This window comes from Natator depressus, chromosome 1, assembly GCF_965152275.1.
Source record: "Natator depressus isolate rNatDep1 chromosome 1, rNatDep2.hap1, whole genome shotgun sequence".
NCBI classification, from domain to species: Eukaryota; Metazoa; Chordata; order Testudines; family Cheloniidae; genus Natator; species Natator depressus.
In genome coordinates this window covers 121,695,861-121,710,175 of record NC_134234.1, presented here as the reverse complement: position 1 = coordinate 121,710,175, position 14,315 = coordinate 121,695,861, and the positions used below count along the sequence as shown (strand labels likewise).

General features: G+C 46.0%; 2 protein-coding genes across 3 annotated transcripts in view; one reads left to right on the top strand and one right to left on the bottom strand.

Moving 5' to 3' along the window:
• Positions 1-14,315, bottom strand: part of CHST7 (carbohydrate sulfotransferase 7) — a 225,560-nt gene that overhangs the window by 172,739 nt on the left and 38,506 nt on the right. The gene's annotated exons all lie outside the window — the stretch shown is intronic.
• Positions 1-14,315, top strand: part of SLC9A7 (solute carrier family 9 member A7) — a 122,158-nt gene that overhangs the window by 101,267 nt on the left and 6,576 nt on the right. For both annotated transcript variants that reach the window (XM_074965874.1, XM_074965883.1), the window contains one exon: positions 3,016-3,121. In XM_074965874.1, coding sequence (XP_074821975.1) covers positions 3,016-3,121 — 106 coding nt within the window. The remainder of the gene's footprint in view (positions 1-3,015; positions 3,122-14,315) is intronic.

The window sequence follows — 14,315 nt, the reverse complement described above, 5'->3', positions numbered from 1 at the left end:
ACCCACCCACACACACACCTTGGCTGCTGCTGGCTGCGGAGCGGTGAAGTGCATCCCCAGGGCATGGGGTGCAGTGTGCTCCAGCACCCCCCAGGGACCCCTTATCTCTGCCTCCATTGCACCCTGGAAGGCAGAGCTAGGGGATTCCCAGGAAGCTGTGGGGAAGTTTTGGGGCTGGCTCCCACCCACCACCCTCAAAGTGCACGCTACCTGGGTGCCTCTGCACACGCAGCCCCAGGGAGGGCAGGGAAGGCCCAGGAGCAAGGGACAGAGAACAGAGTGGGACCAACGGCTGGGAGAGGGATGACCCCCAACACCTTGGCAGCCGGGAGCCACCTCCCACCTGTCAGCTTTGCTCCCTGCTCCAGGCAAGCTCTGTGCAGTAATGAGAAGGAGCTGGAGCTGTCACCAGCAAGAGAAGAGTAGGAACAGGAAGCGCGCTCAGCCAGGCAGGAGCTGCCTGCAGCGCTGCTCCTCTGCTGCCGGGAACTCTGGGATACATCGGGAGGACTTCCGGGACCCAAGTCAAGCTGAGGCTGCGTGCACACAGGAAAGCAATAGGGCTCAGAACCTGTGGTGCAGTGTAACATGGGCTTGGACCCTCCAGCCCTGCAGCGTCCTGGGACTGTAGGTCTGAACCCTACGTTAGCACAATTGGTGTGTGGATGCAAGATAGGTTAGGCTCGAGCCCAGGCTTACATTGATGTATAGACATAACCTAAGGGAGCACAAACACTAATTTGTTGAAATACTTGTAAATGTTTGTAATCCTTGAGAGACAACTTTTCAAGTGGTTGGAGCCTCTGTCAAAGTATCAGTAGGTCAATTTTTAGGCCAAGCTACTTTGATAGTACTGCTACTTAGCATTCTTTTGTGAGACTCACTGTGAAGAGAGCTGGGAAATAATTCAGAGTATGTGGTAGTGATTAACTGCCTTTTAAGAAGGAAGCAGAGCTGACTAAACTACCCCCTCTCCCTCCTCAAGGTCTGTGCCTTTGTAAACTAGGGTTGGCTGGCAGTGTTTATTTCCTCTTGTCTGCCCCTGGCACAAGCACAGTCCCCAGCAGGTGCAGGAGAGGGAAAAACATTAATTTAGAGCAGCTTTGTTTGCTCTATTACAGTTGAATTTTAAATGTAAGAGATCGGCTTTTAATGCACTTGTTTTCTCAGTAGCGACTAGTGGGCTGGGGAAAGATCTTTGCAAGATTTGTGCTGATGAAACATTGGAATTCAGAAATAGAATTTCTTATTGCTATTGGCTTTTTTTAGTTTCACAAAGAGCACGGTTAAAATGTACCCTTAGCACCCATGATTGGGTAGGGAGCAATAGGTTTCTGGTGGGTACAGATCAGTACAAATGTTACCTGTTTACACTGGGCTCATTTAGAAGCCTGTCACCTCTGAACCCCAGGTTTAAAGTAGTCTCAGGATAGCTCTCTCAATAAGTGGTTTCAGAGTAGCAGCCGTGTTAGTCTGTATCCACAAAAAGAGAAGGAAGACTTGTGGCACCTTAGAGACTAACAAATTTTGTTCAAGTGTTTCACAAGTGAAAAGGAGATTCTTCTTCTTTGAGTTATGGTACCTGTTGTATTCCACTGAGGGGTTACACGTAGGCATCCTCCAAATTCACGACCGTGGAAATGGTGTCATGGACCATGAAATATGGTCTCCCCTGGTCCCCCACCACGCAGCTCTGAAGGGAGAGTAGCAGCTGCTGGCCAGGTGCCCAGCTCTGAAGGCAGCACTGCCCACCAGCAGCTGTAGGGAAGTAAGGGTGGCAATAACATGGTGGGCAGCAGCCACCACTCTCCCACCACCCCAGCTTCCGGTAGAGCCAGTGCAGAAATAAGGCTGGCAATACCACGACCCCCTAATAAGCTTGTGACCTCCCCCCGCCCCTTTGGGTCTGGGCGTCTAATTAGAGAAATGCTGTGGAGAAATCACACATTTCGCATGGGTTGGTCACCGCATAAATAGCAAATGTCATGGTTGTGTAACACAACCACAAAATTTGCTATTTATTCCATGACCAACCCGTGAAAATTGTGTGATTTCTCTGTGATTTAAGTAGACCCCTAGTTATATGAATGCGCTCTGCATTTGGAGCCAGAGATTTTGAAAGACAATGTGTCTGTTGGTCTATGCATGCTGCCTGGCTCCATCTCATGGTTTTGTCCCAGGCAATAAAGGGTAGGGCAGACCAACCACACCCTCGGTTCTTTCTCACCACTGCATGGTCCGAGTCAGAGCCTCTATTGTTCTCTCGGCCCTTGTGATGCATTTTCTAAAACACAGATAAGACTGTTTTTATTCTTGTATATAGTTAGTATTTTTGTTTTTGTAGCCGATTTAAGGAATTTGGGATGCCGTTTTACTGGCTTCCCATTTCTCTCCCCCAGCACCCACACCCGGGTAGTGCATTATGCTGAAGATGGCCAGGTTCAAGGGCTGCGCTTCCTGCCCTCGCTCGTTCTCGGTCAGCAACGAGCACCAGCACTGCCTGGGTTGCTTGGTTCTTCGTGCCATACTAAACTGAGCCACTCTTAGAAATTGTTTCATTGCGGATTGTGGGAGAACGTGTCCGTCCTTCCTGAGCCCCTCTGCAGAATGTCCTTAGCCTGCCAACACAGAAAATTAAAGCGCTTCCAGATGTGCACGCTTTTCTCTTCTGTCCATTCCAGATGGTGCCCAGATATGGACCCAGCTATTGTTTCATGAATGATTGGGAAGAGAGTAGTCTAGCCCACTGCTGGAAGATGTGGGAGGTGAAAGGATTCCAACAGGATCATGGGAAAACTCACTGAAGGAAAAAAGTCTTTTTCCACTTTGGTGTGTGTAAATTTTTTTAAGCAAAAAAAGAAAAAAACTAAACAGATTTTTCTGTTAGTGTAATCAATTTACCCAGAGGACTTGAACTGGCTATGCATCAATGACTGGATTGTTTATACTAAAATGTCTTGTTTTCACAGTGGTTTTCAAGCACACATCTGTTTTCCTTAATTGTTTTTTTTAAAGTTATTTAAAGCCCATTCTCACCCATAGTGGCCCTCCGCTAACCACAACCCTTCCAAGTTGCTGTGGTCTGCTGGCCCGCTGTTTGACTACTCCACAGGTTTATGATGTAAGTATAACGGAGAAGTATTAACTTCGTTTTTCTACCTACCACTAAAAAGTTTCCTTTACAGGACAAATTACACAACTTAAAAGATGTTGCAAGTGCTGCTTTGTGCTAAGTATGGTAGCAAAAGGTTTGAGAGCCAATCCATAGGGCACTATCTTTTGCTGGTATAAATCAGAGACACTCCAATGCCTTCAGTGGCGCTACACTGACTTACACCAGCTGAGAATTTAGCCTACGATGTTTTCAAGTCATACACAAATAGTATTTACATTTCATGATATTAGGAGACCATGAAGCCCAGTCAACAATCTATCTACTGTTCCTACCTTAAAAGTATCCCTTCTGGTTTTAAATACAAAATGATTAAGACCAGACCAATATTTCTGTTCATTATTTTTGGGGTTCCATTTTAGTGTCCCTTAGGAGAGCAAAATGATCCACAGACAATCTGCAGAACTTGGTAAAACACTTCCTTCTCCTCATTCCCACGCTTTATTGAGGTTCTATTTAAAAATAATTCATGAATTGTTAATAATTTTTATAGATTGATAGATCAACAGGTCAGTATGCTGCTTTCATAACTTTTAAAATAACCAGCACCTTCTACTGATGCTCTTGCAACAATCTAACTCGTACTCCTCAAGTTGAATTTGCTTAGAACATCTGTTAACGCTTTATAAATGGAACCTTAATATTAAATGTGACCGAATTCAAACTTGCAGGTTCTCCAGTGTTTAAAAGTGGCTCTCATGCTATATACTCTTGACACAGTCTCTTAAGAACTCTCCTGTTTCTAGTAAAGATTTATAACCCTCTACCTGAAGTTTTTCAAAACTTCCTTTCACTGTCTCTGCACCCGTTAGAAATTCATTTTTCATTTCAAAGTCAAACTTTAGACCTAAAAAAGTTTGTGAATTCCCATAACACTAATTGCTCTCTGTCAGTAGGTATTAAAAGTGGCATTGTTCCCATGATAGGCATGCCATTGGGAATCTTAAAATAGGTTTTAGGCTGGAAGGCTTCCATCAAACCAATTAGCATACTGTCAGCAGCCCTTTTATGATTTCATAGATTATTATAGTTCAGCTTCACCTTTTATCCGTTAACTAAGGATTTAACTGGTTGAGCGTGCAGGTCTTGGATTTCATTTAGCTCTGTAGTCTGGCTTTATTTTGTACTCTTATTCTTTTACATAATTTAAACTTCCAATTAAAATGGTAAGTAGCTAGTAGTGCATTTGAATCAGTACAGTTTTTTTGGTTTTCCTCTTGGGGCATTACCCTAATCAGCTGATGATTTACTGTTTAAAAATTGCATCCTCATGAGAGTTTTTGTTATATAATCTGTAGGCCAGATTGCTTAGCTGTGTAACTCTTGTACTGTAAAAAGCAATACTGTGAAACTATCACTTTTTCTGTCCTTTTTCTCTTGGGCTATGTCTACACTGCTTGCTTCTTTGGTGGCATGTAGTGTACGTACCCGTGTAGCCCCCTCACGTGGGTATAAATAGCAGAGTAGACCGTGAGGCACAGCTTAGGCGAGTAAAGACACTCCTGAAAGGCGTGGGTATATACTCGAGTACATTCTCTACACAGCTCTTTACGCACCCAACCTGTGCTTCCTTGTCTATGCTGCTGTTTTTAGCAGCATAGTGTCCCACTGCTAGAGCCTTTCCCTGTTGGCAGAGCCCTTCCCCAGACAGCAGTGGGGAAAGACTCAGCCACCTCCCTGGTGCTGGAGCCTTTCCCCACAGTGGCAAAAGACTAGCAACAGGAAAAGGCTCTCACAGCAGTGAAAGGTTCAGCCTTTCCCCATTGCCTCCCCTCTGCCAGAGCCTTTCACTGACATGTATGCCACACACAGCCATGTGGATGTGGTGTGCTTTTCACTGTTGTACAGTGGTAGGTGGTATAGATGTAGCCTTGACGTGTTCCTAAATTTAGATTTAGAAAAAACCTAATAACCTTAAGCTTTAGCCACTCTGCCAGATCTCTGAACCCCAGAGTTGTTCTATGCTTATCCTTATGCTACAACTTTCAGTAGGTGACTGGTTCTGCGATTGCCATGAAAGCTCTCCAGCTTTTCATACACTTCAAACCAGGGGACGTTTTTCTCCCTTCCCTACCAGGTGCAGGGGATTCAGTTGAAACACAGTCCTGTCTGTTGTGGAACAAAGAGATTAGCCTGTAATGCGTATGCTTTTGTGATGGTGCCCTCAGTTTAGCACACTTAAATAGTATAGTTGAGAGGATTAAAGAATAAAATGAATGACTTATCTAAAAACGCATTACTAACACAGCGAAAAGAGGAAGTTACTCACCTTGTGCAGTAACTATGGTTCTTCGAGATGTGTGTCCCTATGGGTGCTCCACTCTAGGTGTCTGTGTGCCCCTGCATCTCTAATCAGAGATTTTTGGTAGCAGTGTCCTGTTGAGCCCGAGCATGTGCTCTCCCTCCCTCATGGTCTGCCTTGAGGCTATTTAGCACTGCACAGGCAAACCCCCCTCACTTCCTTCTCTACCACAGAGCCCTATAGAGAACTCCGAAGTAGAGGGGAGGAGGGCGGGTTGTGGAGCACCCACAGGGGGACACATCTCTAAGAACCATCGTTACTGCACAAGGTGAGTAACTTCCTCCTCTTCTTTGAGTAGTGTCCCTATGGGTGCTCCACTTTAGGTGACTCCGGAGCAGTACCTATCACTGGAGGCTGGGACTTCGGAGCGGAGTCTTTTACTACAGAGAGTACTATGGAATTGAAGATGGTGTCAGCGGCCAAATCTTCAGTGATCGCATAATGTTCTGTGAAAGTATGGATAGAGGCCCCAATCATTGCTCTATAGATTGGGGAGATAGGGGTATCCCTATGGAATGTGATGGAGGTAGGAACTGATCTCATGGAGTGCATATGGACGGAAGCAAGTTGCGCCCTTGCTAAGTGATTAATGCAACTAGAGACCCATTTAGATAGTCTTTGAGGAGATATCACTGAGCTTTTGGATCTTTCTGTGGATGAAAGGAAGAGTTTAGGGGATTTCCTGAAGTCCTTAGTCCTGTCCTAGTAGAATGCTAATGTCCTTCTAATATCTAGCATATGCACAATTGTCTCCCAGTTGTCACAATGTGGTTTTGGGAAAAAACAGGGAGATGGATCTGTTGATTCATATGGAACGTGCAGAAAAAGTAGGGAGAAACTTGGGATATGGCCTTAGAGTTGTTGTTTGTTTGGTTTTTTTTGCTTTGTTTTTTTAAAGACCAAGGCCGTGAATGATAGGTGTGCCATCAGGGCCACTATTTCTCCTATATGCCTAGCTGAGGTGATGGCAATTAGAAATGCTGTCGTCATGGACAGGTGTAAGAGAGAACAAGTTGCCCTGGACTCGGAGGGAGGTCTAGTCCAAGCCCTGAGAACTAAATTAAAGTCCCAGGCTGGAGCGGGTGGCAATGCTGTTAAAGAGTCTACACGTTAGTGGTTGAGCAAACTTCAAGTGGGAAGCCATTTTCGCCATGAGATGTACCTTAAGGGAGCTGAGTGAGAGTTTAAAATGTAGTGCAAAATCAGAGGGAGGAAAGATGAGGTTGGATCTGTCCATTTGGAATGGTACAAACTTGGAGTCGTTTCCATTTTGTAGATAGGTATGTGGAGTGGTCAACTTGTGTTTCAGCTTGTCAGAGCATTCTGCTTCTAAGCCTTGGAACAAAGAAAGATCCAAGCCTGGAGGCGGAGGACCCATGGGTTGGGATGCCACTGTTTTGAGAGAGCGGGTGAGGAATGGGCTGACGTCAGAGGAACAGGAGGGCATATTGCCATCTGCGTCGGTAAGGGAGCCAGACTTGTCATACTCAAGCGGGGCAATCACAATAACTCTCGCTTTGTTTCGTTGAATTTTCAACAGAACCTTGGATAGGGTAGGAAACTGGGGAAAAAACATACAAGTGGGCCCTGTCCGCTGGGAAGATGAGAGCAACTGCCAGTGAATGTTTCCCCAAAGGGTGGCTATATCTTGAAGCACCTGTGAATTCAATATGCACTCATTGTCGTGAGAAAATTCCAACTGAGACTGTTGGTTATCCTGTTCTGTATCTCTTGTAGACAGACAGCTGAGATGAGCACATTGTGATGGGTGCATCAATTCCAAAGTTTGAATGCTATCTTGCAAAGGGAGGGAGATCTGGCAGCTCCCTGGCAGTTTATACAAAACATACAAGTCACATTAAGTCCATCATAACCTTTGTGTGTTGTTTTTGATGAAAGGCAGAGTTTGTGCACAGGCACTCCTAACAGCCCCTAGCCCCAAAAGAGTGATATGGAAGGTCATTTCTGTGGAAGGCCATTTGTCCTGAACCTTGTTGTTGTGTAGGTGAGCTCCCCAGTATATTAAGGAGACGTGTCCCAGGGTGGTGAATGTGGGTAGTGAGAAGAGAATGGTCTCGCTTGTACTGCATCAGGTTGGTGCTGATAAAGTCCAGTCACTGTACCAGGATTAGTATGCCACTACAATGAAGTGAACCTTGGAGACTACCCTGTGTGCAGCAGTCTGTACCTATAATGATCCTGCCCCAAAGGTAAGCAGTAGGAAATCTCCTGTACAATAGTTGTATTGAGATATGGAAGTAGGTACCCTGTAAGTTCAGGGCTAGAAATCAATCTCTTTGCTCTAGAGCTGGTCCTAACTGCTGTGAAGTAAGGTAAGGTGACTTCTGAGTGGTGTGACAGGTGTATAGATGACAGCTGATGCTGTAAGGTATCATTATTCAGGCCCCCGACTAGCTCATCAAAGTGCTTATAAGAGGCAGTTTGAGAGGTCATGGACTGGGGTGCAGACTGTTCTCACTTTTGAGCCCTGGGCCTCTTACACTGTGGCTCATAACAGCACAGAGATGGTGAGCATTGAGAAGATTGTGATCTGTGGTGTGGTTGAGAGGTATATCTTCTCTTCCGTTCCACAGTGTAGATTCCTAAGCAGTGTAGTGCGGTCCGAGAATCCTTCAGGATGTGGCGAGAAAATCTGTCTTCTCCACAAAGAGTTTGGCCCTTCAAATTGGAAGTCTGTAGCTCTTTGGGCAATCTAGAGAGGTGTAGCGAACAAAAAAAAAACAACCCACCTCAGTACCACTGTCATGGAGACTGGGCAGGCAGCTGTAACAGCTACATCCAGTGGTGTCTCTAGGACCCATCTGGCTGTTAACTGACCTTCTCTAAGAATGGTCTGAATCTGTTCTTTTTGTGTTTCCAGTAATGTTTCAGAAACATCCTCGGTTTCCCAAGATTAACAAAATTGTTTTGGCCATGACAGTTTGGTAATTTATGACTCTAAACAGTAATGTTGTTGATGAATACGCCATCTTGCGAAGCCTGATCATATGGAGTTGACTTGGGATTATGTTGCTTGCTTCATGCATTAACCACATCCACTATGATGGAGTTGGGTTGCGGATGTTGAAAACAAAGTCTGCCTCTTTGGGTAGAGATGTAGGGTTGTTTTTGTTTACACTGTTGGAGGTTGGCTCTGCCAAATGATTTTGGTAGGATCTAGAATCAGCTCATTAATTGGGAGGACAGTTCTAGATGAGAAGGTAGTGTGCAGAATTTCCACCAACTTGTGATGTGTATCTGCCACCTCCTGTAAGGGAATCTGCAGCTCGTCTGCCCCCCTCTTGGTAAGATCCAGAAACTTCTTAAATCTTCATCTAGTGATGAGGGGTGGGCAGCACAGTCTCATCTGGGAGAGATGAGGAGAAGTGTGCTGAAGAGGTAGCCCCTCTTCAGGTGTTTTTTCTTCCTCTTCCCCCTTCTTTCCTGTTCTGAAAAAAGCTTTCTCCTGTCCTGGCTCAGGTGCTCTCCTGCCCTAGCTCAGGTGCCAGGCTGTAGCAAACCATCTGGTGGACTCTCCTTGAGAGACACCGGAGATGGTCACGCCATGTGTGTGTATATACCCGAAGAGTTACAATATGGCCTTGGGAGGGAGAGGCAGGAAGGCAGGCATGGGCGGTTGGCGTGATGGAATTGGGGATGACCCTTGTAGTGTGGTGGTGGGCCACCTTGAGGGGCCAGGGAATGATCTCCTCCTGGCCAGTGTCAGATTCGTCAGTGGGTAAGGGTGCCGCTGACTGGGGTATTGGCAGTATACAGCCCAGTGCTCAGAGCAATTCTGGGTGCCGGGATGTGCTCGATACCAGGGTCCTGATACCAAGTAATGGGGATTGTGGTTCTTCCCCAATCATCAGGTCTCCAGGGTATCAGAGCTCATGCAGTACCATGGGTTCGTTTGGTACCACAGAGGAGGGTCCATGGTACATTGTCAGTACCGATAGTTGGGCAGAGCACTCCCTAAATGAGAGTTTTGCCCAGTACAAAAAGCCACTTTTTTAGAGACGGTATGGTAATTGTCTCTCCCTAGGTATTGAGGCCACAGGTCTCCAGAGTATCAGAGCACCTGTGTTACCATGGGCTCATCCGGAACCCCAGAGGAGTGTCTGTAGTTGGTATCAGTGGTTGGGAAGGTGCAGAACATTTCCTAGATGGGAGTTTTGTTGCATCTGGTACCAGAGGGTTTCTCTATGCCGCTCTTTTAGAGATGGTACAGTAACTGCCCTCTCGGTGCAGTAGTTGCCCAGAGTAGAACTCGGAGCAGCACAGAGCTCACAGAAGCCCCTTGTGGGTGCCGAGCGGGGCAGAGCTCAGAGCAGGGCAGAGCTCGCAGCAGGAAGCCCCTTCTCAGGTTTCAGCTTCCAGAGCTTCGGTGCCCAACTGCGCAGCTGAGCTCACAGCAGGAGGTTCCTCTGCTGGTATTGTCCTACCAAGGTGGCGGCTCTGGGGAGTCCCACTGGCTGGCCAGCTGCTCTGGGGTCGGTGCCAAGATGGCCACACTGGGGAACACCCCTCTGGCTGGCCAGTTGCTCGGAGGAGCCTTTCCAGGGGGAGTCTGCTGGTGGCTTCTTTCTCTCTCTCTCTCTCTCTCTCTCTCTCTCTCTCTTCACCACTCGACCCCTTTGGAAGTGAAGGCTCCGGGGATGATCGGGGTCAACACGCACCGGAGTCCCCTGCAGACTGAAGTGTGTTCTCTATAGGGAGGAATTTTTCCTTCAGGTCCCAGCTCCTGTGAGGCTGCAGTTTTAGGTGTGGCAGGTAAAGCACTTCTGTGAGGGTCTCCCAGGCACAGTGAGTGTCTGGCCATTACAGGAACTGACTCCTGGCAGGAGAGGCACTGCTTGGAGCAGAGAGAGCCAGGCAAGCCCCTGGGCAGGGGGTTGTCATCCTCGAGCAGGGAGGAATATGCAGAACAACATCCTCTTTACCTTTTTTTTTATTTAACAGTGAAAAAGGAAATAATTATGAGTCTACTAGATGCCGGGGGGGGGGGGGGCATGCCCCCAGACAGGGAAAGAAAGTGAAGTTCTTTTCCTTTTTCTCTTTTCTTTTTAAACCAAAGGAATAAAATAAAATAAAACACTAGCCTGAGTACTTTTAGGGAGAACGAAGGTAACAAAACAAACACTACTTATGCTAATAACACAGATAAGGAAGGTTTCAGAATAGCAGCCGTGTTAGTCTGTATCCACAAAAAGAAAAGGAGGACTTGTGGCACCTTAGAGACTAACAAATTTACTTGAGCATAAGCTTTCGTGAGCTACAGCTCATGTCATCCGATGAATTTGTTAGTCTCTAAGGTGCCACAAGTAACTCCTTTTCCTTTTACAGATAAGGAAGGGACAACTGCTCGTTCAGTCAGAGGCCAAAGGCGGTAGAGAAGGAAGTGCGGGGGGGGGGGGGGGTTCACCCATGTAGTGCTAAATAGCAAGGCAGACCAGGAGGGAGGGAGAGCACATGCGCGGGCTCAACAGGACACTGCTACCAAAAATCTCCAATTAGAGGTGCAGGGGCACACAGACATCTAAAGTGGAACACCCATAGGGACACCACTTGAAGAAGAAACTTAGTTCCAAAAGGAAGAAATAAAGCTACTTATTAAAATGATGTCCAGTTTTGAGATTTCCTGTAGGCCTTTGCCTGAGGAGATCATGATCTGCAGGTTGTGGTGAGAAGACAGTGCATGAGCACATTGCTTTACCCTTCAACCTTTTTGTCGGTATTCCTTCTCTGAAGTAATGGGCAGCCGTGCCAATGTTCCCTCTCATTTTTTTACATCCATGTGCAGAATGAATTTTGTTATGCCTCCATATTGGTGCGCAATGTGTGGCAGGGGTGGGCCCAAGGGGTTCGGAGTGTGGGAGGAGGCTCAGGGCTGGGGCAGAGGGTTGGGCTGTGAGTGGAGGGGGTGGGCTCTGGCTGGGGGTGCAGGCTCTGGGGTGGGGCCGGGGATGAGGGATTTGGAGTGCAGGCTGCCCTGGGGCTGCGGTGGGGAGAGAGGACTCATCGCAGCCCTCTCTCACTGCAGCAGCCCGGAGCCAAGGGAGAGGTGCCTCTCCCCTGGCCAAGGCATCTCTGAGGCTGGGGCCGGGGGAGAGGCACCTCTCCCCGCCTGCATGGTCCTTGATAGGTGCAGCTTAGAGGGAATTTAAGCAGCCTCCGCTTTCCATAGCTGGTTTTAAAATTACCTTGCTATTTTCACATTGTGGATGCTTCCCCTTGTGCTCTGGATGTGTTTTAATTAGATGATAAGGGATAGAATACCTTGCTGGCAGTCAAGCAACCCCATTTGTATGTAGAATGCAAATAATGGCTTCCAACTTTGATATTTACTGTCCTCCTTACCAATTGAATTCAAGTGGCTTGTGTGTGAGGTGCTGAGTCAGCATACCTTGGTATATAGAGTGGGATATTTTTCAAAAGCAGTCAACATTGGCTTACTTCTGCTCCCACTGAAGTTCTCCCATTGACTCCAGTGAAGGAGAGGTAAGCCAACACTGAGTGCTTCTGGAAATCCCACCCAGAAACTTTAATCCTTACTTCCTCAAATGCAGGTTTACTAACACAAATGGGAATAATGGAACAAATTGTAATTTTAAAAGAACTTTGTCAGACCTCCCACACTGAAGCTGATTATTTAAAAAAAAAAATAACCCACACAATAACCCTGGTATTTGCCTTTTAAGTCTTTAAAGATATCCGTATAGAAGTTTATAATATTTGCTGTTACTTTAAACTGGTTGATCCTACCAAATCTTTCTTCTTCTATTTGGAAACACAGCTGTGTGCTATTGTCTTCTCGTCCTAATGAAGCTACATTTTATCAAAGTTTTTCTGTTAACAGCTTGCTTGATTGGGCACTCATACTTTTGATGTCTGGATGTTAGGGACAGAGCATTGCTGGCGTAAAACCAGCAGAGGGAGCTAAATTACTTTTCAGGGTAGTGAAAACCTGGCAATAGGTTTTTACTACAGCTGGTCAAAAGTTTTCACATTTCAAAATTTGGAAAGTCTTTTTTCCTTGAAATTTTGACAAACAGGAATAAAATTATGCAGAAATTCTCAGTTTCTTACCCCCCATGTTTTTATTGGCTTGTTTTTATGCCAAACTTGCATGCATTTGCTCCATGATGGTGTACAGAATTTTGCTTAATTATTTAATAGCAATCTTTAAGACAGAGTGCATTCCCCACCAAATTTAAGGTAGCACAGATTTTTGTGCTCATACTACTTGATATTGTTTGTTACAGTTGAAAACATTGCATCAGAAGTGGTCATTTAAATTACACATACTGTCTGTGCTGGTAAAAAGTGGTGATAGTAGTTACAATTAAACTGCAGCTATTGGTACAAAAACCATATAAACCGTGCCATGTATACATCTTTTGCACTCCCAGGTCTTTTCTAGTAGATAGCAGAGATGATTGCCTGTGTAATTAGTGATCTTAAATAGGTTCTAATCTTTTAACCACCAGTAACCCCAGCGCCCTTTCCCAGGACTGTGATAATCTTAAGAGCCAAGTTTTACCATGACTTACCGCCTGTGAAATTCATTGAAGTGAATGCATTGCAGTGTATAGATCAGGGCAGAATTGGGCCATGTGTGTGTGTAACTGACAAATTGAATGAATTAACAGTGAAGTAAAATATGTATTTCTTGAGTGAATTCAAACTGCTCCTTTCACAGAATGATAGGGGATTGTAGAGGCCAATTTAGCGTTATTCTTGGAAGAATTTCAAGTCCCCAGGGATCCACTTGGATACATTTCCCATCTTTCTCAAAAGAATTCTTCATGTTGCCTGGGACCCTTCTCAAGCACAGTAGGTTCATTCACACATCCTTTCTGCTTGGGAATATGCAATCACAGATTTACATATTAAACACAATTGTTAAAGTACATATTCTGTGAAAACAAGTTTCATAATTTGTGAAGCAACTTCCATAGAAGCCTGGATTGTTCCAAAAAAACCATAAAATAGCCTGTTGGTTGCAAATGCTAATCAAAGAGGTGGGATAAATACAAGTCTCTTGGGTTATAAAAGGCTGTGCTTCTTGAATATGTGGCGAAAACTCATTTGTTTGCCCTAAAATTGATCACATTTAGAAGTTCATAAGTATGGTCTTATGGCAAAATCATAGGATGGCAGCCAAGAGCAATGCAGGAACTGCCGTGCAGGATCAGACACACATGGTCCACCTAGTCAGTCTCCAGCAGTGGCCAACACCGGATGCTTCAGGGGAAGATGCAAGAAGCTTTATAGTAGACAATTTTGTGAAATGATGTATTGTTTTCTTCACAATCCTCCTCATTTCTTGGTCAATATAAGCATATATATACCTTCTGAAAATCTATTTTACTCTGTTCATCTAATTGAATGTTCTTATTCATACAAACATCAAGTTCTTCTATATTAGACTTTGATACTTTAGTCTTAAATCTTCTGTCTTGGGGTGAGGCAGACTCTGGGCGGCACTTACCTTGGGGGCTCCCTGAAGCAGCAACATCCCCCTCATTCAGGTCAGAGGCGGAGGCATGGCCAGGCAGCTCTGCGTGCTGCTTCTGCCTGCAGGCACCATCCCCGCAGCTCCCATTGGCCACGGTTCCCGGCCAATGGAAACTGAGAAGCCAGCATGCTGGGAGGAGGCAGTATGCAGAGCTGCCAGCCACACCTCCACCTAGCAGCTGAGTGAGGGGGATGTCGCCGCTTCTGGGGAGCCCCCCAGGTAAGTGCCGCCCAGAGCCCGCCTCACCCCATCCCGTGCCCCTGCCCCCTCCCACACCCAAACTCTGCTGCTGGGGTGGGGAGGGGCATGGTGGCCCAAGA